The 27,238-nt window shown below is 37.4% G+C and overlaps 1 protein-coding gene across 5 annotated transcripts in view; it reads left to right on the top strand.

Moving 5' to 3' along the window:
• Positions 1–27,238, top strand: part of LOC139954167 (inositol 1,4,5-trisphosphate receptor-like) — a 117,815-nt gene that overhangs the window by 8,401 nt on the left and 82,176 nt on the right. For all 5 annotated transcript variants that reach the window (XM_071953865.1, XM_071953861.1, XM_071953864.1 and 2 more), the window contains exons 4-9: positions 407–522; positions 5,583–5,669; positions 6,470–6,628; positions 8,529–8,627; positions 13,335–13,418; positions 14,390–14,536. In XM_071953865.1, coding sequence (XP_071809966.1) covers positions 407–522; positions 5,583–5,669; positions 6,470–6,628; positions 8,529–8,627; positions 13,335–13,418; positions 14,390–14,536 — 692 coding nt within the window. The remainder of the gene's footprint in view (positions 1–406; positions 523–5,582; positions 5,670–6,469; positions 6,629–8,528; positions 8,628–13,334; positions 13,419–14,389; positions 14,537–27,238) is intronic.

Genomic DNA, 27,238 nt, shown 5'->3' with positions numbered 1-27,238 from the left:
TGCGTGAGCCTTGCTGAGAGCGTGAGACAGACCCCTAATGCGTGAGCCTCGCTGAGAGCGTGAGACAGACCCCTAATGCGTGAGCCTCACTGAGAGCGTGAGACAGACAACAACAACAACAACAACAACAACAACAACAACAACAACAACAACAACAACAACAAAAAAACAACAACAACAACAACAACAACAACTTAACAACATCAAGAGAAATCTATAGAATGCTCCACATTTGGGGATTTAAAACCAAGTCCAAGTATAAAACCTGAAGACCTTTATTTAATTTAGCGTTCTTCGGCCAAACATAAACAAAAATTGGGTCCTTTGGGGGTGATAAACAATTTGCTGTTCTCTGTTTACATTTTTTGCTCCCAGATGTAATTTGCTTTTCATAATTTTCTTGCAGACTGTCTTTTTAAGATTTGTCCGATGAATCGGTACACTGCCCAGAAGCAGTTTTGGAAGTCGGCCAAGCCAAACATCTCGTCAGCTACTGATGCTGTCCTTCTCAAGAAGCTGCAGGTAAATACCCTGAATTCATTCTTTGTTTTCACAGGGAAAAAAGAAGTCATTTTAATAGAGTGATGAGGCATCTATTAACAAATAAGAGACATGCATAATATGTACTGTAGGCCTATCTCTGGGTATTGTTCATTGAATAAGTTAAAGCAGTTGGTATTTGATGAAGTCGGTCATGCAGAATGCGTTGTTAGTAGTATAACTTTATACTGCTAGAGGCCTGTTGTTGTGTGTACATTTAGTGTTCTGATGGTGCAAAAAATAGTTACCGGCCTATGTTCAGTTTCATAGAGCTGCTTCAGAACAAACAGTAGCCAAGAAAAACAAATTATGCTTACCTGAAATAGATTACCAGCTAAACTACAAATTTTGTACAAACTGGGACTGCTTGTGTCCTGCTCATTTCTGCTTAGCAGACAACTTAGCAATTATCTGCTTAAGCAGCTGTGAAATTGAGCCCTATTGTTTCGACCCTCTTGCAGAGTCTTTCGCAAAGGCCTTCTTGTGTTCGTATTGTGTACCAGGCATGCATCAATAATTGGTATTAACTGGCTACTTAGTGTTGCATTGTATTTCTTCTAGATTTAGGAAACATCATGACATAACTAGACCTTTGCAAGCATTAGTGCACAGTTCAATACAGACAAGAATCTACAAAAATGCACATCAGATTTATATTGTTTGTTTTGTACTTTGCACTGTAGTTGAGGTCAGTTGATCCCACAATTGTTCTCTCTGCATGAGAGGCAAGATTCTGATCTCGTTTGGGGACTCAGTGTGATTGACAGGTCCCTACAAGTAATTTCAGCTTGTTTCCTTGTTTTCTTTTTTTATTTGTTTTGCCCTTTTGTTGTTTTTATCCTGGGGAAGTTTATTTGATAACCTTGCCAAAAAACATAAACCTGCTGTATGCTTGTAAATTACATATGAGGAAGTGTGAACAAATATAAAAGCATAGTCTCTAGGGAAAGAGGAACAAATCACTCTATGTAGCTACCCCCCCCCCCCCAAGATTCAGCGTCTTTGAGACCGAGGTGACTGCAATTCTTGACAGTAGAAAAAGGAACACCAGAGTAGAGACAACCCACTGTACATGTATGAAGGAACAAAAGAGTGGCACCAAGCGATATTTGTTATTAAAAAATGTTAAACATTTTGATGTTTACAATGTAACTCTAGTAAACACTTCAAGAGAGAATAGGAATGTCAGTAAAAAATGGTCTGCTTTAGTTGACTGCATCTTATGCACTCAATGTTAACCCATTTTGCTTGGTGATAGATAAGTACACATATACCACCACTTTAGAAAGGTTATTTTGAAATTTGAATAGAATCAATTCTGAAGTAAAATCAAGATGAGTGGGGTTAGGCATATTATAGGGGCAAAGAGCTTGGCGACACAAGCGGATCTGTGTGAAGGTTCATGAAGTAATATACGGTAGTCATGGTGCTTCTACATACATATATGTAGCATTAAGGTACTGTACAGTGTACATTATACACGTGTACTGTACAGGTACATGATGGTGACGTTTCTTATGGTTAGCATAGAGCAAAAAATAAAGAGCCATGTGTGCAAGTGAAGGATCTTCATTAATTTTAGCCACTGCATTCTGATGTCTAATTTTAGAATGAGTTCAAATTTAGAATGAAGCGATTGTTTCCAATAGAGTCTCTGGTTAAGGTACATGCACAGCAATACAATGTACATAAACTGATACAAAAAATACGGTGAGATTAAATCGGGGGTATATTTTTTAACCCCACACAATGACACTCACATAGAGTCTTGTTCCTACTGTTAAAGCTAGATCATTTCTGTTAGGATTCTAGCGCAAATATATTGGAATCTGATACTTGTTTTTGAATATTTGCTCCTTACTGGGCGGATTATTTTACTTGATGTTCAGCCATAGACGTACAATGGCATTTAGGCTCATGGGATGTTCGGGTCGTCTCATTTGTACTTTGTTTTGTAACACTGCAACCTGAGAATATAGTAGGAAGCGCCACAGTTTTTTTTCCCGGCGATGTATACGTGTCAATTGCTAGGCTTTTTTTTATAGAAATTAGTTGTTGTTTAGTCCGCGCTTAGTCCATTAGATTATGGATAGGCCTATAACCTTAAAGGCATTGGACACTATTGGTAATTACTCAAAATAATTATTAGCATAAAACCTTTCTTGGTGACGAGTAATGGGGACAGGTTGATGGTATAAATAAAACATCGTGAGAAAAGGCTCCTCTGAAGTGCCATAGTTATCGAGGAAGAAGTAATTTTCCACGAATTTGATTTCGAGACCTCAGATTAAGAACTCAAAGTCTCGAAATCAACCATCTAAACGCACACAACTTCGTGTGACGAGGGTGTTTTTTTCCTTTCATTATTATCTCGCATGACCGATTGAGTTCGATGACCGATTGAGCTCAAATTTTTACAGGTTTGTTATTTTATGCATATGTTGAGGTACACCAACTGTGAAGACTTATCTTTGACAATTACCAATAGTGTCCACTGTCTTTAAAGAAAAAAAATGTAACCAAAAATAGCACAAATAAAACCGCCCAGAAACAAACACACAGTGCATCATCGACATATTAACTCTTAGTCTTGTATTTTAAGAGCTTGTTTCCTCATTTCTAAGAACTGTGGATTTACACTGTGCTCAATCTGCAAGAAAGCTTAGTGTGTTGTGTCATCGAGGATGGATCTCTCCATGTAATTCTGAATATAATTGATTGATTTTAGTAATAACAAGCATTGACATTGAATGTCAATGAACTTGATAATCGCTGTAATCCAAGGCTATGTATACCTACATGTAGTAGTGTCATCTGCACCAGATTAAAATTTGATTAAGTGATTCCAGGTTATCATGGACATACATTGCACCGTGCAGTATATTATGAATCAACTGGAGCTTGTACAAAGATAATTATTTCACAGGTGTAAAAACAATAGACACGTTACAAAAATGTACAAGAAACACAAAAGGCAAAAGCTACAAATAAACAGCAGTGTGTATATTATGCTATACATTTGTACATTCCAAATACAGGACAATGGTACGCCTCCAAAGGATTACAAAATCGTTAACTTTTATTTACAGTCTAATGTTCATGTGTTGGTACAGTGCATGTAAATATTGAAAATGGTACATCTTTAATTTACACAAATGTGATTCAATAAAGAAAAGCTTTAGACAGCCTACATGTGCTGTATGTAGTGTGTCACAAAGGCAAAAAGCCTCAATGCCCCTGGTCCTTGCCCTGGTGCCCTATTAAATATCCCAGTAAAAATGTCCTCATTATCATAGAGATACCCATCACCATACATGGTACACTAAATCATGGAGCCATGCTTTACATTGTACATGGAGGAAAAATTAGGCATAGTAAGTACATCATGTTTTTATGTACTGAGAAATTAATTCCCTATTCTGTAGTACATGTTGCAGTCATGTAGAGTGTATCTAGACATCATGTACACTTTTTAAAAGCCATCAGAGGCCTTGTGATCAGACAGTCTGTAATAAATCAATTATTTCAGTGTTACCATGGTTACTGTTAGCCAGAGGGGTGTCTGTGTGTCTCATGGACACCCTGTTTTGTAAGTCATTTACTGTGGGGTATTTTGGACACCCAGTTTTCTTAACGTATTTCAATGCAGTCGTGGAAGTTGAAAAACTTACCTGAAAGATCTACTCACTCCATACACTCCTAAGTAGGAGTGTATATATGGGTGTCTTTGATAGCAGAACTGGTGTCTTTGATAGCAGAACGGAGGTTTCTAGTACTTCAATATCCCTAATATTGCATAAAAATGTACATTATGGTCAACATAGTTTTCAGTTTGCTGCACCTCTATTATGGAACAGTCTCCCTCTACGCATCAAACAAGCTACCACTATCTCAAGTTTCAAGACTTTCCTCAAAAGATTTCTGGTCAATTCATCATACATAATTATTATTTTGTTCCTTTTAAAGCGCTTAGAGACTTTCATTAGGAGGTCTTAGGTGCTATAGAAATTCAGTTGTTATTATTGATATTATTATATTATGTTTGTTATTAATATGCACTGCCACGTTTTGTTTTCAGTCATTACTTTATTGACGAATGTACACATGTACATGTACATGTAGGTAGGCTGTGCTGTCTTATGTAGGGATTTTATTAGGTTTTATTCAGTTATTGTATTTTGATGTAAATTTTATTGTAGTTTGCACCTTGAAATCTGGATAGAGAGGTCACTCTACAGATAATGACTACTATCTTATGATTATTATTATCAAATAATTTGGGTTTGGAAAAAGACAAATTGACTATAGAGCCTGATTTCAACCTTGAGACCGTTATGATGGGGATCTACCAACTGATCCATCTATCCCATGCGGTGGTCTCCCTGTTGTCAATATCTTTGTTCTGACGTGCTGCCAAGTAGCCAGGGATCACACCCAAGTTTACGATACAACCTGCTAAGTACTACGTACATGTACAACGATATATGAGGTTCAATTTTTTGTTGTTAGAGCGCTTGCACGTTAAACCAGAGGTCATTGGTTCAAATCCCGCTCAAGTCAACTTTTCTCATGATCAGGTCCAAAGTTATTTTATAATTTTCCCAGTCATTTTCTCTTGCTGTTCATAACTTTATTATGATTATGAGCCAGTAGCTTGAACGCATCTCTAGTACATGTAGTTGTGTCCTTCCCAATTTAGCTCCTCAGCTGCAAGTTAGGATGATTAGTCGGCTAGGCGCCCTAATTATTACTATTATCATAATTTAATATCATAATTTGTATTATCTTAAAGGTACTGGTAAAGTGCAACATTGGTTTCTTGTAGTAGTAGATTCACTTCCATCCTATAGTATCCAATTATTTCACCATCAGACAAACACTCAAAGTGTCATTAAAAAACTATGTACAAGAGATACTGTACTTTGTACTATGTCATTCCAATAATGCCTATATTTTTCCTCAATGAAACACATAAAGTGTCTCCATTCAGTAACTTGATTTATTGTATATTTATTCCTTTTGTTTTTTGTTGGCACACACAGCATGCAGCCGAGATGGAGAAGAAGCAGAATGAATCAGAGAATAAGAAGCTAGTGGGGAGTGTCATCGTCTACGGAAATGTCATTCAGGTAAAAATAATAATAATTGGAGTAGTAATAATATGAAAAGAACAATTTAACAACAGCGCTTACGGCAACCAACCTACACAACTGTTCAGACCATGCAAAACAGAATTGCCCCCCCCCCCACACAGTAATTTTACCGCATTTTAAAGCCAATATACACTTTCGGAACAGCAAAAACAAAAATTCACAGATTTACAAATAACTTACAGGGTTTACAGAAGGTAATGGTGAAAGACTTCTCTTGAAATATTATTCCATGAAACGCTTAACTTTTTGAGAAAACATTAAAACAATGATCAGAATTACGGATTTATTTTAAACACATGTCATGACACGGCAAAACAAGGGTTGGTTTTCCCCATTACTTTCTCCCGACTCTGATGACTGATTGAGCCTAAATTTTCACAGGTTTGTTATTTTATATAAGTTGTGATACACAAAGTGTGGGCCTTTGGACAATACTGTTTACCTAAAGTGTACAATGGCATTAAAACGCATTCCGATTATACGCGTGAAATTCTTAAAATTTCATAAGAAAATTCAGACATAGATTTTAATATCAAGTATCAATACTACAATGTATTACAAGCCAATTTTATTCAATATTATTTGAGATTGGAAATCTTCTACACATAGGCCTACATAATTAGAAAGACCATAAAACTTGTTCAGCAATATTTGTACATTTGAATTCAAAGGTCAAAATGCAGGCTATTGGATATGTTGAGGTAAGTTAATTCTCAAGTTTTCACTCACAGTAGATGAACTCGATAAATTCACAGTATACCTTGTTTTTTTCACAGTTACTTCACATAAAGAGCAACAAATATCTGACAGTCAACAAGAGACTGCCAGCTCTACTAGAGAAGAATGCAATGAGAGTGACTTTAGATTCATCCGGTAATGAAGGCTCCTGGTTCTACATTGTACCATTCTATAAACTCAGATCTGCTGGAGATAATGTAAGTCACTTTTAGTTGTGGTTCTAAATGTCTTTACTGCAATGTATTATACATTATCCTGTCCGCCACTTTGGGACATCTCCAATGCGGGTGTAAGTAAACACGTGTACCATCCTTTTGTACATATTTTAACCCCCAACATGGTGTAAAAGGGACACCGTGCAAGTACCTTGTGCGTTGTGCAATGGGCCTATACAGGCAGAGTCACCTTGTTTACTGAACTTGTTCATTCCAAGCCAGTTTGTGGCAGGCAGGACATTGCATAAGTTTCACGTTAATTATTGCACAAATTCAAGAGTTGTAAAAGTGTCACCTGGACAGCCTTTCTTCAAATCAAACTAAAAAAAGTTTGACAATAAAAGTGCACCCTGCAACAGGCCTGATACTTCATGGAGAGGTAATTGCCTCTGTTGCCCCTGGTACCCTTTCCCAAGGCTAAAATGCCTTTGTGCCCTTGCTCTTTTAAACCAGAGCGTCAGGCCTGCTGCAGTTTCCCATTGGGCTGTGTACAGTGGGCTGTGTACAATTGTGCCTACAGGAAGTCCATACTCTGTGTCTCTTTTGTAAACATGTGATGTCACAGGAATACTTATAACCTTATCGCATATACTTGGAATGTGCGCGTTAGGCATCTACTGAAGTGCATACTGGTCTAGCTAGTGATAAAGTTTGATCACCAGCTAGACCAGCATGCACCTCATTCTACAGTTTGCGCTTGCGCAATGGGTATTTGGGGAAAGGTCTATGGTTCATACACTGTACCTGTTCGTAGTACCCTGGGCCCTATGGTTAGTGACATGGTATTTTGGCTGGTTAATTTATTTTGGTGAGCATATTTTTGTTGTGCTTTGTAGCTACTTTTAGCTCCATGAAATTTGGCTCTTCGTACAGTAGGGTACATTTAGGATTTTGACATGGCACTTGAACTGTCAAAAACACCCATTGGAGTTTATTTTAAGGTCATATAACTGTTATCAACAAACTCTATTTCACAATGAAGCTTCATTGTTTTAAGACCACAGATAGTGAAAAACATGATAACATAATCAATAACATATTTACAATGTACATAGGATCTATTGATTTGCCATGTATGGTTGAGTCGTTGTCAATACATTGTGTTAACACAATGTCTGATATGATAAAATGGATTGTAGTGTGTACAGTCAGAGGGCCAACAAGTTGATGTAGACCCTTTGCATATGATCTCAACTGTGCACTGCATGTTTAACCATGGTTTAACACATTGGTAATCTGACTACCAAAAGGGTGCAAGTTTTATCATGTGTCAGGTAAATTTGGTCATTCCATGAAAATAGGTTGTGAGGTACATGTGTACACATTGTGTTAATACTGACCCTACTTTTGACCTCTTATGAGCACTTTCAATCGCTGAGCCATTAATTGAGAGGATTGTGCCAACTTGCTATAAGAAGTCGTTTGGCTTCCAAAGTAAATGCACAGGCTAATTCAGGATATATCAGACTAGACCACGCATTTTTGGTTGTGCAACATTTGGACTGAAAATGGCGTCCAGCAACCATGTGACAAAAGAACACCGGTCTCTCCATGTCGCAACTCTCTCAATACACATCTCTTCCAATTCCCTTGCATCACAATCACAGTTTTGTCTCAATGTATATTGACTGCCTTAAACATTGTGTCAAATGCAAATAAATAATAATAATAAAAATAGTGATGGTGGAAAAAACCAGTTTATTTTACTTGTTCTGGATCAGGTAAAGTAAATTCGGTCCGTAGACATCCTGAGCACATGTTCAAACATACTGTGAACTGCATTTAATAATAAACATCCAGTAGCACTTTTTTAAAAATAAAGTAAAATCCTTAAAGTTAATCACTTCAGAAGCTCATGACATTTTAATTTTTGAATCCGCAGGTTGTAGTTGGTGATAAGGTTGTACTGAACCCCGTCAATGCTGGTCAACCCCTTCATGCTAGTAACTATGAGCTTATTGATAATCCGGGCTGTAAAGAGGTAGGTTCATTGATATTATCCTACAGAATACACAATGTGTATGTAAAGATTGTAAACTAAACCCAGTTTGGTCCATGAAGGTAGAATTGTCCAGACATGCACACAGTGAATAACCGTGGTAGTAATTAATCAACAGACGTGTTTTATAGTACCACAAATGGCCGGCTGGGGACTAAATAAGGTCGTTAGTGCAGTTTAAATGGATTTTTTCAAATTGCTTAATTGCATTTTTGGAGCTCCTGGTGAACTGAGTTTAAAGATCACTCACCAAGCCAACGATATGGTATTTTTGCATAATTCAAACAAGCCAACGATATGGTAGTTTTTGCATAATTCAGACAAGCCAACGATATGGAAGTTTTTGCATATATAATAAAAACAAGCCAACGATATGTTAGTTTTTGCATACATTGTAATTCAAACGAGGCACCTGGTGTTTGTACATTAGCATTTTGAGTATAAACAAGTCTTACTGAAAAAAAATGCCTTGTTTAGAATTAGATCCATAAAAACATCTTGTGTACCTAAAACTCAAAACAACTTTATAATGCCCATAAAGTGTGCCTGGGAATAAAAGCCAGGTGATAAAAAAAAGTTAATTAGTAAACCAAAAGGAAAACTGATTGGGTGAATTTAAATTCAGTTTCGGGTTGAGAATAAAGACATATTAACTAGAGCAGAATTTGCACCTAGGTCCTGCCGTTTAGCGTGCTAGTGCTCTACCAACTGTCTGAGCTACATGTATCTAGCCCTAATTTGGGGGGTTTCTGCATTTAACAACTGCATTTAACTTGCCCCATCAAGTTTTAGTAGCCCAGATTTAAACATTTATTGTCATAAATTTAGGTTTTTGATGGAAGCGATAGCAACCAGTTTACATGTAAACAGTCAAATGAAAATCGCACACAAAAATTAGCACAATTTAAAAAAGATGTACTGTTCACATCTGAAAAGTAAAATTTGTGAGCAATATAAAGTAGATATATTTATGAATATTCTCCGCCATCCAGGTAATAAAATATTGGTATTATTTGAATCAAGACAATATAAAATGTAGGTTGCACAGTTGTAGGTAGCCTACTGGGCAGACTGAGAAATGGTGTTTACTAGCCCATAGCAGTGTTTACTAGACAATGTACGTTGAAGCATTAAAGGGTCTATGTACTTTTTGTAGGCGTAAAAACACAGTGTCCACAGATTTACATTAAACTTACACAGTTTGAAGATAATGATAGTAGAAAGCTTCCCTGAAAATATTATGTGCTGATGTCTTGTAGTTTTTGAGAAATTAGTAACACAATGTCACAAAAGTAATTTTTGTCTCGGTGATCATGAGACGAAAATTATTTTAGCATTTAAAAATGTATTTTCATGACATTGTTTTACTAATTTCTCATTAACTACATTAAAGCACCTCATCAACTAATATTTCAAGGTAAGCTTTTTACTATCATTATCTTCAAAAGGTGAAAGTAAATGTGTTTTGTGTTTCAAAAAGTACCCAAATCCTTTAAAGGGTGAGCCCTGCCCTATTTATTCTATCTTTGTTCAGGGGTGACAGTCACAAGCCATTCAGGCATGATATTATTCCCACTTTGTTCTGACTTTGGAATTTGTTTTTGCTCTTGGAAAAAATCTGAAAAATGCCTGAAATGTCTATTATTTAAAGCCCATGTACTCAATACAATTTTCCTTATAGGATATTTTGTCCGAGGACCAAATATTCTGCCTGATACGTCTACTGTACAGTATACGTACTGTACATATTTTGCCTGTTTGAAGCCGTTGTTGAAAGGGTATGTTGTCAAAATACTCTATGGAGCCAAAGCTGTGGTAAAAGCTGAATATCTCTTTGGCGTGTTTTAAGAGGAAGCAATTGAAAGCAATCTTCCATTATCCAATATAAGTTGCAAAGGAAGACAAATTTCTTCCATTATACAATGCTCTTAAAGATTTTCTCTTCATTGTGGAGAGTGTGCTTTTGAACATCAGTGTTCTTGCTTGTCTGTCGTGCATGTTGTTTGAGAAGTTTAAAGGGACTACATGTAGTAGATACTGATGATTAGATGGTCTTGTGTTGGGTGGGTACTTGTTAATTGTAGGCAAGTACAGTTTGTACATTTAGTTTGTTGTTTTTAAACGTTATCAAATTTTATGAACAATGTTTGACCCAACCATAAACGGCTTCAGACTTTAAAAAAACAAAATATCAACAATCTTTTCCTAAAATTTAAAGGTGGGTGTGGAGCTGCCACAAACATGGCCATCTTCACTGATTGGCTAGAAATGTTATTTGCGTAGTGTCTGTCAATTTGAAATAAATAAAACCGTTTAAATTTTTCGAAAAAATTGCTTCCCACATATTCTGAAAAATGGTCAAAGTTTATGTGTCATAAGACTGAAAAGCCTTGTCAGTAATGCTACTCAGGTTGTTTATTCCTATTTGGGATTATTCTTCCAGCGTGGACATATTTGTTCCAGATTTTGGGCGATACAATAAGATTTCATTTCACAAGGTGTCCATGTGTTTGAGATAATGTGAATGTAAATTATCTCAAAAACATGGACACCTTGTGAAATGAAATCTTCACATATTAGTTTTATCGTCTACATTATATGGTTCAAACAATTGAAGGGTTACATGTATAGGAAGAAACAATAAATAAACAGCAAACTTGCAGGTACAACCATGTGTAAATCTCTTTGGGTGAGTGTTGGTTCTGAAAAGATCCGGTTGGGTCTCGACGTTTCGAACAGTATACTCTGCTCGTCCATTCTCCTAAAGACGAGCAAAGTATACTGTTTGAAACGTCGAGACCCAACCGGCTCTTTTCCCGCAAGTTTACTATTTATTTATAGTTTCTTCTTATGTCTCCACACCATGCAATGCAAAGCTTCAAACAATACTTAATTGAAGGGTTAACAAACAAAAAGTATTATTTGAAAGCCTTGATGTCACCGACAGCGAATCTATAATAACTGTGATGATATCAATAGTGTGCTAGAGGTGTTACATTAGCTATCCCTACAGCGCAAATGAATACAATCTCAACCATTGTACAATATCTACAATGGTGTATTGTAGCTTGAAGACATTTTTGGTGGGGGAAAGATGTAATCCACAAATTTCCTTTTGCTTCACCAATGACCTTCACTGAGCTCTGGAATGACCTTGGAAGAAAAAATAAATCAAGAGTTGAATTAATGTTTTTTTAACTTTTATTTCCATTGTTTTATTTTTACATTTGTGTATTTAGGCCTATACTATTATCTTCATTACCTGATCATACTGTGGAGGAGTTGAGAAGCTTGTTTATATTTTAGCTAAACCTGCATACAATTTTCTTATTCTATTTAGGATTTATGTTCAAGTCCCCACTTTATTATTTTGTCCAGTTGCATTATTTGTTCTGTTTATTTATATAGTAGTTTAGCTCCGATGATATCAATATTGTGCTCGAGGTTTTTACATTAGCTGCTTGCCCTTAATAGCATTATGTATATCTTGATGACATTTTTGGTCATGGGAAGATTTGATCTTCAACAGTCCTGTGAGACTTATGCTTTTTTATTTTCCGGTTTTGCGTTTTTTTCATGCGGAGTCCACTTTTTTGTTGTCTCTGCCGTGAATCGTGAATGGCCAATCCACATTTCTGTTTTTTTTTTTTTTACATCCAACAACGATCATCAAGCATATATCTTGATGACATTTTTGGTCATGGGAAGATTTTATCTTGAACAGTCCTGTGAGACTTCTGCTTTTTTATTTTCCCGTTTTGCGTTTTTTCTTACGGGGTCCACTTTTTTGTTGTCTCTGCCGTGAATGGCCAGTCCACATTTCTGGTTTTTTTTTTTTACATCCAACAACGATCATCAAGCAGCAAGTACATGGCATCAGAAAGCAGTTTAGTTGTGATATTGTAACACATGAGTTGGGATCTAGACCTGGTAGAATGCTCCGCGTTAGTCTTTAATTAAAGCCATTGTTGTTAATTTTTAGTTAAGAGCGATGTCCCATTATGTCATCGTCCTGTTCCACTAAGAGAGGGCGCTATATTAAAAGCTGTATTAAAAAGCCAACACATTCAGCTAAGACAAGGTGCATGCCATCTTCTTTCACACAACATTGTGTGTGGTCATTTGCAACAAGGAAACTAAATAATTATGGCAGTCTTTATGGCGCTTGTGACAACACCTGTTGATCAAAGCAAAAAGGTATCTAAAAAAGGACGAAGAACAACACATTGTCACTTACTTTACTTAAATCCATCGTTGCTTGTAGGGCGTGCCTGTTCATCGATCGAGGGGTAGTTATGTGCATCATTCCGTCAAATCATAGATTTGGTCATTTGAATTAGTCTGTTTATGCCATTTGTTATCTCCTTCGGGTCAAATAATGATGGTACATGTTTCCAATGATTGTCCAGTCTGTTTTTGGAAGGAGTTTACAGATGGAGCAGAAACTACTTATTCTGGTAGCTCACTCCATGAATCTACCCTCTCTGTTAGAGAAGAAGAATTTCCTCACGTCCAGTTGTGCATACATCTCCTTTGCCTGTAGTTTTTTTTTACAGGACTCTGGAAAGTATGGAGTATGCTACTATTTCCTTGTCGGGGTTAAGACAAATTATATTCTTTATTGACAATGCCAAAGTAACGTCTTTAAAAAGGTAACTCATTATTGTTTGTATTGTTATTTTTTCCCAGGTGAACTCAGTTAATTGCAATACTTGCTGGAAAGTTTCGCTGTTTATGGAACACAAGGAGAACCTTGATGAAGTTTTAAAAGGGGTAAGATTCCTACAATGTAGTACTAGTTAGATTTGTAATTCATATTATTCATTCCTCCAACCTATCAGTCCAGATTTGAAACTCAGAAAGCAAACACACAAAATATGATACTGTACATGTGTATGATGTGTGACCTAGGGTCAATTTCGTAGTGCCGCTCAATGGCAAGTAAATTGCTGTGCTAACTATAGCAGAACAATTTGCTTACAAAGTTTAAGTGTATTTCACAGGTTAGCAAGAAAAACAGGTGGCCAGCTTGCGCATCCACCATAGATTTGCATTGTCATTCATTTTCATACATAAGCACTGGAAGTTAAGCATGTCTTTTTGGGTGCTTGCGGTTAGCAGCGATATGAAATGGAAGTTTGCTCAGTTGTACACTATCTGCTTTAAGAAGCTCTATGAAATTAGTACCTGCATGACCCTTAAAGGGTGTACATGTAGGTACTTTAAAAAAAAAAAACATAAAACATGTCCAATGTCCACAGATTTACATTAAACTTACCTGGTTTGAAGATCATGATTGTAGAAAGCTTATTAAAATTACTTACTGAGGTGCTGTAGTTGTTGAGAAATGAGTAAAACAAATCACGAACATTATTTTAATATGTAATACATATTTCTGTTACAGTGTTTTACTCATTTCTCAAAATCAACATGTACAGCATCCAAGCAAGCAATATTTTAAGGGAAGCCTTTTAATGTCATAAGTTTAATGGAAAACTAAAAGTACCCCAATCCTTTGAGCATAACAATTAGCTCAGCACAACAAAATTATCCTTACCAAAATAAGGTTACCAGCCAAGATAGCGTGTCACAATCTGTGACTGGTATTCTGCTTACTTTTGCTAAACAGAACAATTTTGAGCACTATTTTCTGCTTCAGCAGCTTTATGAGATTTGGCCCTGGTGTTCCAGAAACCCCTTCATTGACATTCTGAATTTCTATGGCTAAACTGTTTTCTTTTCAGGGAGATGTTGTCAGACTCTTTCATGCTGAGCAGGAGAAGTTTCTGACATGTGATGAATACAAGAAGAAAAGCTATGTCTTCCTGCGGACAACGGGACGTGTTTCTGCAACTGCTGCTACGAGCTCCAAAGCACTATGGGAAAGCGAGGTCAGAGTTCACTTTCTTATTTTATATTACTAATATTAATAACAACAAAGAGATTTGTCAAAACAGCCTCAAAACACTGTGTACTTAGACAAAGCAAGATAAAAAGACAAAGTCAATAGCAGAAAAATTGTTACAAAAATACTGCATTACATATTACCAATTACAGGGGAATATACAGTAATAAGTGTCACAAACTATTATTTATGTACAAGAGGTAAAATACTGGAAAGGAAGGCAACAGACAATAGCAAACAAAATTGTTTAAATTTAAAACCTTAACACAGAGACTAGAAAAATAAGCATCGCTCACTAGTCCTGCCCGCCTCTGGCAATTATACAAATTAAAAATATTCAAGAGCAACATCAATTACTACATCTTGTACCACAGATCAAGACAGGTAGCTTATGTTGCAGATCTTCTACTACTCTGAACTTATGGCTCTTCATTTACCCGGCTTGATTTCACAAAGAGCTAACATTGATCGTAACTGTGAATCACTCTCTGCAAAAGAAAAAGGTGATATCACAATACAAATCGCTATGGTGATACTGACAACTCATCTTAAGATGAATCTTTGTGCTGTGCGAATTGTGCCCCAGGGACCTATATTCTCCTAGGTTAATAGAACCTTTGCAGCGGCGCCTAGATATGATAAAAACCTACTCCATTTGATGGTCGAATCCTCTCCGTCTGTCACTCCAAGGAACAAAATCACAACTGTACGAACAAGCTGTCTCACACAACCCAGTAGTGCAAGTCTAATCTCCCTTTGTGCCATGAGCATGGATTTTAGGCAGATATGGTTGTCTTTATTGGCTACCTTATGGAACCCGTCTGATGTGCGTCTTTTGCCGTCTTAGCCAAGTTTCAGGAAAAGCTTAAAAACACCCTTTTTAAGGATGCTTTTGTACTGTTTTTATAAACTTGCACTCTGATTTGCTTTGCATTTTCGTGTTTCAATGCGGTTGCTATTTTGTAGAACACCCTGAGCATTATTGAGCTGACGGCTACTGGGTTATGCAAAGTTACTTTTTTTTTTAAAGGACAATTAAGACTAATTTATAATTATTATTCTTTTTATTTAGAATCACTACTGATTCTTGGTATGACTGTGATTAATAAATTTGATAAAGAGCTTTGCTTACATGTCATGCATGTAATTGCTTCATGACAGCATTTCAGTCTGAATTGTATAGTCGGCCGGCAAAGCACCCTAATGGAAACATCAAACCAATTTTTTTTTGTAGAGAAGACAATGAAGAAATTTCAGTTTAAGAGTGGGAGGAAAACCCCATAGGGAAAACCCGCGCAGCCAGGTTGAAAAACCAAATCCACAATCAAGGCTCTGGTGCAAGCTCCATCTGGGGTCCACAGATGTAAACATGGTGAAAGGCATGGAGATAGAGAAGCCACTGAGCCAACCTGACTTGTAATTTAGCATATTTAGCCAATTAGCATAATTAACAATATTACTGTAGAATGATTCATTAAATATAAACTCTGTACCATCCTGTAACGAGGTCAGATATGCAAATGATTTACTGATGAATCTACTCCAGCTATCCCGAGGAAGGATGGGAGAGGGAAATCAGTCTGATGGATTGTTGAAGTCAAGGTTATTCCCCTGATTTCATGCATATTGTGATTATTGGTTTATTAAAAACATTCAAACATCGCAGCCGAAGGCTGAACTGTGTTTAAAATACAGAGATTTAAAAAAATAAATAGATTGTTTAGAAATTACAGAAAGACATTTAAAAATTCAGAATACATTTAAAATTAATACATATTAAAAGTATATTCACGTGGGCCAATGACCATAATAGATCAAACTACCGGTATTGCACGTACGGACATGTATAAGTACATATACATGTAGAAGAACAAGGAATAGGGATGGGAACAAAAAGACTAAAGCCAAATCAATTAGCAAAATAATTAATTGATTTAAAGTGGTACAGTTTCAAGTGATTAAGCAATCAATTAGTTACCAATATGTAAGCATTGTTGAAGCTGCAAGAAACAATGATAATAATAATGGACATTTGTAATAAGCCATATCTGTCAGAACGACACTCCAGGTGCGTAGAAAAAAGAACTCTGCTAATGATGGTACTTAGAGCCTAGACTGAATAAGTGAGCTTTCAGATTGGTTTTGAAGTTGGAGTGTCTAATAGTCTGAGGTTCAGTGGGAGAGCATTTCCAAAGAGATGGTCCAGCATGTGAAAAAGAACTGTCTCCCCAAGCGTGTTTGGATCAGAGGGATGTTGAGGAGCATGGATAATGAATAAATTCCATGCTAATACCATGGATTTATAGTAGGATGATGTTTAGATAAACATACTAGTAGCTCCAGTCTGATACAGGAAGAGAGTTAGATAGAATGCACATGGGCTTAAACCTTGGGGAAGACTGCTGAGTAGGTGATAAGAATAATACACATAGAATTGGCTTAAAGGGTCTATGTAACTTGTGTAGTAAAAAAAAACACAATGTCCACAGATTTAGACTAAACTTACACAGTTTGAAGATAATGATAATAGAAAGCTTCCCTGAAAATATTACGTGCTGAGGTGCTGTAGTTTTTGGGAAGTGAGTAAAACAATACTCATTTCTCAAAAACTACAGCACCTCAGTAAGTAGTATTTGAAGGGAAGCTTTTTACTAACATTATCTTCAAACCCTGTAAGTTTAATGTAAATCTATGGCATTTTGAAAAAGTACCCAAATCCTTTAAAGGGAAAGCACAAAAATCCTTTCTCATTCAAATATAAATGGAAAATGCACCGTCACCTCGGATAACATTCTTCGTCACTCATTTGCTTACAGTAAATACTGGAAGGTTGGTAAGCCTTTTCCCATGCTGGCAGTCACCAATGCTATCAAATGGAAATCTCACAGTAATCACAAAATCAACTGTAAAGCTGCTTAATGCAATTAGCCCTGAAAATAATCAGAAACCTCACATCACCGATCTTGCAAATTATCTTTATTAATTAGCAGGATGACGAAATCAGCAGATGAGTATAGACATTAGGTTCACCTCATCCTTAGTAGAACCATAGAGCAAGGGTAGAACCATCCCTTCTTCATCATACAAACCTTAATCCTCACATTCATATGTGGTCTTTCGTTTTAATTTAATTTTAATGCCACAAATTACAAATGGAAATTATTATTAGGTTCAATCAAGGATTGGCACACAGCTGGGCCCAATTTCATGGCTCTGCTTACCGCCGAATTCTGCGCTTACGATCACGATTCCCCGCTTACGTGCAAGCGCCGAATTTCTGCGCTAGCCTCGTAAGCCTAGAATGCCTAGTAACGAGGAGTACGCCGCGCAGAAGCCAAAATTCGCCGCTAGCCCGTGAAATACGCTTGCCGTAAGCACAGAATTCCCTGCTTCTGTAAGCGCCGATTCCGTGCTTACGGTAAGCAGAGCCATGAAATTTGGCCCTGTACTGACCAGAAGATTAATCCGAGATTGTGTACTTGAATCGTGAAATAATTAAATTAGAAATCCGCCAGAAATTATACAAGCCGTGAGGTTTACTTGAAGGTAATTCGGTTTAGATTTCATGCCGCTGGTCAGACTCTCACTTTGGACTGAACATCTGTTTCTTGTTACACTAGTTCGGTGGATTGTAACACATATCATGGCTGGCTGATGGGAGCGTTTTTCTTTATTTGGTCATTGACAAAGACTAGTATTCTCACTTGGTGATAGCCAAACAGAGTTGTGCAGTGTATGCACAAAATTAAATAACATATCTGTGAAAGTTAGGACTCAATTGGTTATCAAAGTTGCAAAGGAATAACAAAAGAAAAAACACCCTTAATGCACAAATTTGTGTGCTTTCAGATGCATAATAAAAGGCTTTAGGCCTGACAGAATAAAATACACAATTTGTTAGCCCTTTGGGGTTTTTTCATCACAAAACACCCAGTTTCCCTAGTGATTATCCAATCAAGTAACATTTTTAAAAGTCTTTTAAAATGACTGAACCATGTAGTAGACCTAGTTGTGTCATTATCAACTTCTCCCAGGAATGACAACTTTGAATACAAAGTCTCCCCAAGGATTTGATAGACTTGTCTTGAAGATGGTGCCCTTTGATACAGAGAATTAGGTCTAAAGCCTTGTGCATACTTCCTGCGAATGCGAATGCGATACAAAATTTGACGTCACAGCAGAGCTGCCATTTCTCCCTGATTCCACAGAAAGTTTCCTGAAAATGTACCAATCTTTTCCTGCTCTGATGAACAAATTTTAAAATCTCCCTGATTATGGACACCTTTTTCCCTTTTTTTTTAAACGTAGTTCTTAATATAATAATAATAATAAACTACAGCATTTATAGGGCGCACTTTACTGAAAAGGAGAAACATTCAAAGGCGCCGGTCAAGTTTTGTCAAGATGTTGGAAAGCAAGCAAGAATAAGTGTGTTTTGAGTTTCTGCTGGAAGAGAGTGATGTTGTGTATTTGTCTGAGGTAAACCGGAAGTGAGTTCCAGAGTCTTGGTGCTATGTTGGAGTAAGCCCTGTCCCCATAACTGACCAGTCGAGTTCGAGGAACATGGAGCGTATTTCTGATAGATCTTAGACCTGATGCAAATGTTGGCAACTCTGTCACACAGCCCGTTTTGCTGCGAATGTTTCGCAGGAGTTGAGCACTTTTCAATTATTTTTTGTTGCAAAATTGTGATGTCAAAATTTGTATCGCATTCTCATTCAAGTATGAGCCAGGCTTTTGGCAGTCCATCAACTCTAAATAACTTTGCAGGACATTCACCTTTCTGCCTGGGTTTCCATGTAGGCCCTACAGTCAGTCCCTCCATCATTATCTCTCTCATCATTCGTAGAACCTGGATCCATTCCCATGTGTTTCCTCTCGATCTATGTTCAGTTTTTGCATTTCTTCCTGTGTGACATTACAACATGTTGGGAAACAAACGCTCCGTGAGGAATTAGGCAAAGCAAGAAACGATGCACATTGATGTGGTTTAAAGTAACAAGTATTTAGGTGCGCTCCAAGGAACTGGCATTCTCCAGAGGTATACATAACATGAATTTTAAGATCTGTGTTTTTTTTTTTTTTTTTTATATATATATATATACACTGTAAAACAAAGCAAAGATTTGTTGAAGGTTACACTGTACTTTGTGATTGTTGATATACAAGGACGATTTTGTTTTTTCTAAATCAAAAAGCGTAAAACCTTTTTAGGTTGGGTGGAAATTAGTTGGATGCACCCATTTATGTACACTGGGATGATGCGATCTAATACTGGTTAGCAACATTTTGTTGTGCTCAGTCACTTTATGTGTTTCAGCAGATGTATTTTGGTCTCAATTTTGGAAAACTTGCAGGCTCGTACAGTCTTTTAGAATTAAGCTAGCTGACTGTTGCTAGATAAGATGATGGTATCGCTGGCATGACTGGGGTCTGTAGGGGAGAGTCCTCATCACCCTACAGCATATCAGTCATTCACTGCTGGCATTGGCTTATCTCTCTTTGGTATCTTCCTATTGATGTGCTAACGGTAAAAGCAATGTCCCCTCATTCTATATACGTGATGATTGACTTATAATGGAAAAATTGTAGCAGTGCTGCAATCAAATTAATATGTACTGTGGGTATGAGTGAAGGACATGTTGAGTACTCAGAATGTATCATATGTTTGGCACATGTAATGATTGGTGTTATGCTCTGATAACAAAAACACAGTTGGATGCATTAAAGACAGTGTACACTATTGGTAATTGTCAAAGACCAGCCTTCTCACTTGGTGTATCTCAACATATGCATAAAATAACAAACCTGTTCAAATTTGAGCTCGATCGGTCGTCAGAGCTGCGAGATAACTATGAAAGAAAAAAAACACCCTTGTCACACGAAGTTGTGTGCTTTCAGATGCTTGATTTCGAGACCTCAAGTTCTAAACTTGAGGTCTTGAAAATAACTTCTTTCTCCAAAACTAGGTCACTTCAGAGGGAGCTATTTCTCACAATGTTTTATACCATCAACCTCTCCCCATTACTTGTTACCAAGTAAGGTTTTTTGCCAATAATTATTTTGAGTAATTACCAATAGTGTCCACTGCCTTTAAGGAATGTATTCATTAGTTATCATGCTGCTTTACATGTTCACTAATTTGGTTTGATGAAAGTATTATTAAAGGCACTGGATCAACACGTTTGGTGATATTTAAATACCAGTATTCTCACTTGGTGTATTCCAACATGCATAAAATAACAAGTCTGTGAAACTTTTGACTTGATTGGTCATCAAAGTTGCAAGAGAAAGATGAAAGAAAAACACCCTCGTTGCACAATTGTGTGTGCTTTCATATGCATTGTAAAAGGCTTCAGCAGAAGTCTTTTATTATTTGAGTGACAAATAACCTCTTTCTCAAAAGCTCTGTTACTTCAGAGGGGAGCCGTTTCTCACAATGTTTTATACTATCAACAGCTCTCCATCGCTCATTACTAAGTAAGTTTTTATGCGAACAATTATTTAGTGTCCAGTGTCTTTAAAGGCAGTGGACACTTTTGGTAATTACTCAAAATAATTATTGGCATAAAACCTTTCTTGGTGACGAGTAATGGGGAGAGATTGATGGTACAAAACATTGTGAGAAACGGCTCCCTCTGAAGTGCCATAGTTTTTTCGAGAAAGAAGTAATTTTCCGCGAATTTGATTTCGAAACCTCAGATTTAGAACTTGAGGTCTCAAAATCAACCATCTAAACGCACACAACTTCGTGTGACGAGGGTTATTTTTCTTTCATTATTATCTTGCAACTTCGTTTGTTATTTTATGCATATGTTGAGATACACCAACTGTGAAGGCTAGTCTTTGACAATTACCAATAGTGTCCACTGCCTTTAATAAGAATGCTTAGTTAATAATGTGCTAGTCAATGATCTAACATTTGATGTTGTCTGTACTGAACATCTGGCTGTGGAAAAGCAGCATTGCTCAGTCTCTATTTCTCACGGACTGTTTATTTTCATTAAAGTTCCTCTGGGGCAAGGATATTATCAGAATGAAATAAGTGTTGATGTCTGACATTTCCATTTTATGAAAGATGACATTATTAGAGAGAGCCATGTTTATACTTCTAAAATACGCAGAATTCTAGCCAAGTGTGGAAAACAAGATTCCTGTCTACGCTTTCAAGCACTTTATGTGGTCCCAAAATATCCACGGAAATGAACCCGCTACTGTCAGCTAAAAGACTTTTAGGATAATCAATAATAGTTTCCTCCGATAAATCTCTCCGTTGAGACATGGCACAACTCTCTCCTGTGCCAAAATGCTTGCTTGAAATGCCAGAGACTCTTGAATGACGTACATTGCTGTAGTAAACACTTGTGCTTTTGGCCTAGAAAATAAGCGCTTGCTTCCTGTGTGCTGCTCTAGGTAGTTTGATACAACCCCTCGGGTTATAAAGTTTCACCTCATTTTGACGGGGTGGAAGAGTGCCCTGGAAAAGGGGGGGGGGGGGGGTTCAGTACAGCCGCAAAATTTAGATACACTGCATGCAAGGAAGAGGAAGTTTCCTTCTGGGACATGATATCCAGTGCACAGTGAGAAAGATACAGAGAGAAAGATACAGGTGATATTTTCAGCTCACTTCTTAAAGCCTGGTTCCTACTTCCTGCGAATGCAAATTCGATACGAGTTTTGACGTCACAAATTTGCAACGAATATTTCGCAATAGTTCAACAGTGTTTGACTCCTGCGAAACATTCGCTGAGAATCCTAGGTGCCTAAAGAAAACTCTAATTGGCACATGTCCGCTAGCTGTTGGACTGCCAGAATGTTCCGCTAGGCTCAACAATGTGTCGAAAGACGAGGGCAAACACTCTTGAGTGAATATGCGCATTAGTATTTTGAACAAAGTGCATACACAGCAGCTAATTTCACAAAACTATTTACACCAAGTCCACTTGGGCAACATTTATGGCGTAAGTTGTGCCACAAATTTAGGAATAGATTTCACAAAAGTTTTACTCCACTTCATAAAGTGGCGCAAGTCTGAAAGTTACGCACTAGTTAGGCCCTACGCACTAGACTTTGACATTAGCCATTGCTGTTCTCAGGCTGTACATGTAAGTCATCGAGGAAGGAAAAAAAAATTGTATACATGTAGATACACCTTGATGACACATGAATTAATTCTCTTTGATAGAAACAGCTGACTTCTAATTAAGAAGCCCTCAGGCAAGTAGTCTGACAGCTTGATGGAGCACCTTGTTTATTATTATGAATAAAATAGACATTAGACTTGTGATGGATGTTAGGTGTAGAGAGATAATGATTCCCTCATGGCAATCCAATGCACCGAATCCATTTGGTTTTTTTATGTGTGCGTACATGTCAGTGGTAGTTTATATGAAGGCCCTTGGGTAATAGACTGTATCTTATATTAAGTTAACTTTTTCATTTCCTGGAATATGCCAACCTGACTTTTGTTCTTGTTTTAAGTGTCTTGCTTAAAGGGAAGAAACACTTTTGATAATTGTCAAAGACCATTGTTCTCACTTGGTGTATCTCAACATATACATAAAATAACAAACCTGTGAAAATTTGAGCTCAATTGGTCATCAGAGTTGGTGAAATGATGAAAGAAAAAACACCCTTGTTGGACGAATTTGTGTGCTTTCAGATAGGAATAAAAGACTTATAGCTAGAAGTCTTTTATTATTTTAGTAAGAAATTACCTCTTTCTCAAAATCTATGCTATGTCAGAGGGAGCTGTTTCCCACAATGTTTTATACTATCAACAACTCTCCAATGCTCGTCACCAAGTCAGTTTTTAAGTAAATATTTGTTTGTTTTGAGTAATTACCAAGCGTGTACCTTCCCTTTACAGGCAGGGGACACTATTGGTTATTACTCAAAATAATTATTAGCATAAAACCTTACTTGGTAATGAGTAATGGGGAGAGGTTGATAGTATACAAATATTGACTGCTTCGAGTACTATGGTTAAAACTATGACTCCCGAGGTGATCCCCGGAGCGTTCGCCTCGGGAAAATAGAACGCTCCGGGGATCACCGAGGGAGTCATAGTTTTTAACCATTGCACGAGTAAAAGCAGTCAATATTTGTTTTATAACACCCCAAACATTTCTAAATACTGTACTAATATTATTAAGTTACAGACCTGAATGCTACAATCCACGGACGACGCGAATACAGATTGCAAACACTTTTACTTACTGTGTTGCATGTAGTGTCGTGCAATCCGAAATGGTTACAGACTATTAATTTATAATCCTCGTACACGCAACGGACGTCCGGGTACTGCACGCCGTGTGCTAGTCTGTCGGACTAGCGCACGGCGCCGTGTGCTAGTCTTCGGACTAGCGCATGGCAAACCGACGCACTATCACACGGCCGTCGTCTAGCAAAACTAAGACATGTCATGTGACGCGCTCTAAACCAATGAGCAGGCAGAATACTTGCAAGGGGTGTTATAATATAAAACATTGGGAGAAACGGCTCCCTCTGAAGTAGTGTAGTTTTCGAGAAAGAAGTACATATAATTTTCCACGAATTTGATTTTAGAATTTGAGGTCTTCCAAATCAAGCATCTGATAGCGCACAACTTTGTGTGACAAGGGTGTTTTTTCATTCATTATTGTCTCGCAACTCTGACGACCAATCGAGGTGTTTTTCATTCATTGTATCTCGCAATTCTGACGACCAATCGAGCTCAAATTTTCACAGGTTTGTTATTTTATGCATGTTAAAATACACCAACTGTGAAGACTAGTAGTGTCCACTGTCTTTAACATCAATTGCAATCAATAAGTTAATGGCCTGACATTTCGACCCCAGCAGAGTCTTTCTCAAAGGATAAGACGGGGGCAATGTTTGTGTAACTACATGTATTTGTGTTTACTATTTTCAAAATCATTAAGACAATTTGTCTGTGTGCGTTCACCAGTTTGGCACCATTGTGTCACTTGGAAACTTCTGGCAAGTTAGTGCAGCTTAACAGACGACTATGTACTGTATAATGGTTATGCAGCATTATGACATTGAAACTAACTAAGAGCCACTTAAAAGCAGGAAATGCCTGCTTATACTTTACAGGTTTTATGACATTTGCCCCAGCTTGCCACCTGCAGCTTGTACATGTGTACATGTAGGTACATGTAAGATGTACAATGTCAGATGATGATGTCATCTGACAAAACATTATATTAAAGAATCTTTTGTCAGAATGCCCTTTTCACTCTTTAAAATGTTGGTGTTAGTTCATTCGATACTTCTGTTTTATGATGTATTTTTTTTTAGGACAAGGGATGCTTGCAGTACATTTTACAGGCCTTGCCATAAACTCTCATTCTTAACATTCTAGGATAAAAGATTGTTTTTTAATAAACTTTTCAATAATTTATTTGAGAGTTGATGTCTGTAGTGTGTCGCTGGGTAGTGTCACATTATTAGAACTAGAAATTATACTTCAGGCAGGCCTGATACTTCACGGAGGCAACGGAGGCGATTGCCTCCGTTGCCCCTTGCTATTGCCTTGGTGCCCTTGAAATGCTCCAGTAGAAATTAACATTTTCCTCATAGGGTGCCCTTTGCCAAAGAGAAAATGCCTTGGTGCCCTTGCCCTTTCAAAAATGAAGCATGCAGGCCTGTTCAGGATAAAGTATTTTCAAATAAGGGAATCAATGTTTGGTGAAGAGGTTTTAAACTAGTGGTTTAAACCCACCGAGGCCTGGTTCTTGATAATTTTACCGAAACGAAGTCGAGGTAAATTATGGTGAAAACTCCTTATAAGGAAATTGAGGTGCGAGTTACGCGTATCGCGTGATGTGGCACAGGTGCTCCAGCCGTTGCTCTCGACCAATAGGAATGAATAAACTGTCTTGTAAGCACAGGTGCAAGCTCGCGTGTCACGCCCATATTTATATACTTTTTACTAGTGTTATATCATCCATTTAAACACCCCCACGTGAGGCCCTCTCGACTAATTAGAATGGAAAAGTATTTATGAATCATGATTTGTCCACATCTAAGACTTAGATGTACATGTACATACATGTATGCCACAAAAATGATCTTACCATTAAAACAAAATTGTGTATGTGTTAAGGGATGCTATTTACTGTCTGACTCTAATTAGCACCTGAGGTTTAGGGACTGAATGCCATTTCCACAGATTGATTTACTAAAATATAGTGGGCAATTCTAACTCCTGTGACAAAAACATGTTTTGTTTGACTTGGAGAGTAGTTGTGATGTGTAAATGACATGAACGCTACATGGACCCCTGGAAAATGTGATGGTTGCCTTCTACATGTATTGTTAATTGGAACTATATGTCAACCTCCTTCCTTCAGAAGAACTACTGCCTACATGTAGCATGCACAATCTAGCAGACCGGGTCGATACCTGCGAATTGCGTGTGGTTATGGTTTAATTTCGGCCGATATATGTATTTTTTTCCTGTCACAAATCACATCAAGAGAAAGCCATAAAGAATGCTAATGCACAGTAGAGGTTTTTAAACCAAGATGAACACAAAGTAGAAATTATTCTGAAGATATTTTTTTTCAATTCAGTTAATCAATCATATCTGACCTTTTGCTGTCATTGACAGTCAATGAGTTCTGTGGTTGTTCTATTACATCACAAGGTTGTTATTATCAGCTACCATCAGGTCAAGCGGGACTTTTGGTGATGTAATGTAATATTATGCTTCTCGGACACTCTCTACAGATTCCCTTCTCATACAAGCTAACTGCTGATTTCACAATGACTAGAATTGTGATTGTTGTCTAGATACTGAATCACAACTACCTGACTTATGCAATTCATAATCATAGAGATGTTAAACCAATGTTATTATTATTATTATTTATTTGACCAGTACACACGAACCAAAGTTACAATAGCACAAGAAAGAACATTAACGGAAAAACAGTTATCAGGTTATAAACAAAACCAAGACATTAATAAATTAAATACAAAATAACATAAATAAATAGATTAAATTAAATAACTAAATTAACTGAATAAGGTAACACAAACAAGAAAAATAATAATAAATAAGAGGGCGGCTGAGGGCAGAGCATGCAAGAGGGGTATGTTTATATGAGAGTCTATCGGTCCGATACACAGGAAGCAGGTTATTAACTTGTTATCTATACTATTAAAAGCGTAACCTGCGCCATCTTGGATTGAAAATTAGAAGGTCCAGTGGTATGGCATCCTTGTGGAATCCAACACGGTTGTTTTTGTGGAATTCAATACGTTTGTGTGGTTTCAGACGTCGGGTTGCAAGTCTGCAAAACCCGGATCCAAACTCGCACTTACAAGTCATGTGATTGGAGGAAGTTTGGGCGCGACCGTGCGTCAACCACTGGTCGATGTTGTTACCAGACTTCCTAGAAATCTTTCTGACAGGCGACTCATTGGACAGTGTTTCGCAGATGGTGCTCCGGATTGGTTCATTCATTCCCCGTTGCCCGCCCACCCGCCATTCGATCCGCCCTTTTTGGTCAGGTTACTTTCGTGTTGTACTAAGCAAGGTTCTCCGGATTGGTTCATTCATTGCCGCGCAGGGTCGAAAGGGTCGAAGAGGCTGGGTGCCAGGACAAAACCGAAACCAATCTCACGAATTTGACCGAATTTGCATTGAATGGATGAAGTACCGTAAATTGATGTTTCG

The sequence above is a fragment of the Asterias amurensis genome, chromosome 2 (genome assembly GCF_032118995.1).
Source record: "Asterias amurensis chromosome 2, ASM3211899v1".
Taxonomy (NCBI): domain Eukaryota; kingdom Metazoa; phylum Echinodermata; class Asteroidea; order Forcipulatida; family Asteriidae; genus Asterias; species Asterias amurensis.
This window is presented reverse-complemented; position numbering and strand designations above follow the sequence as displayed.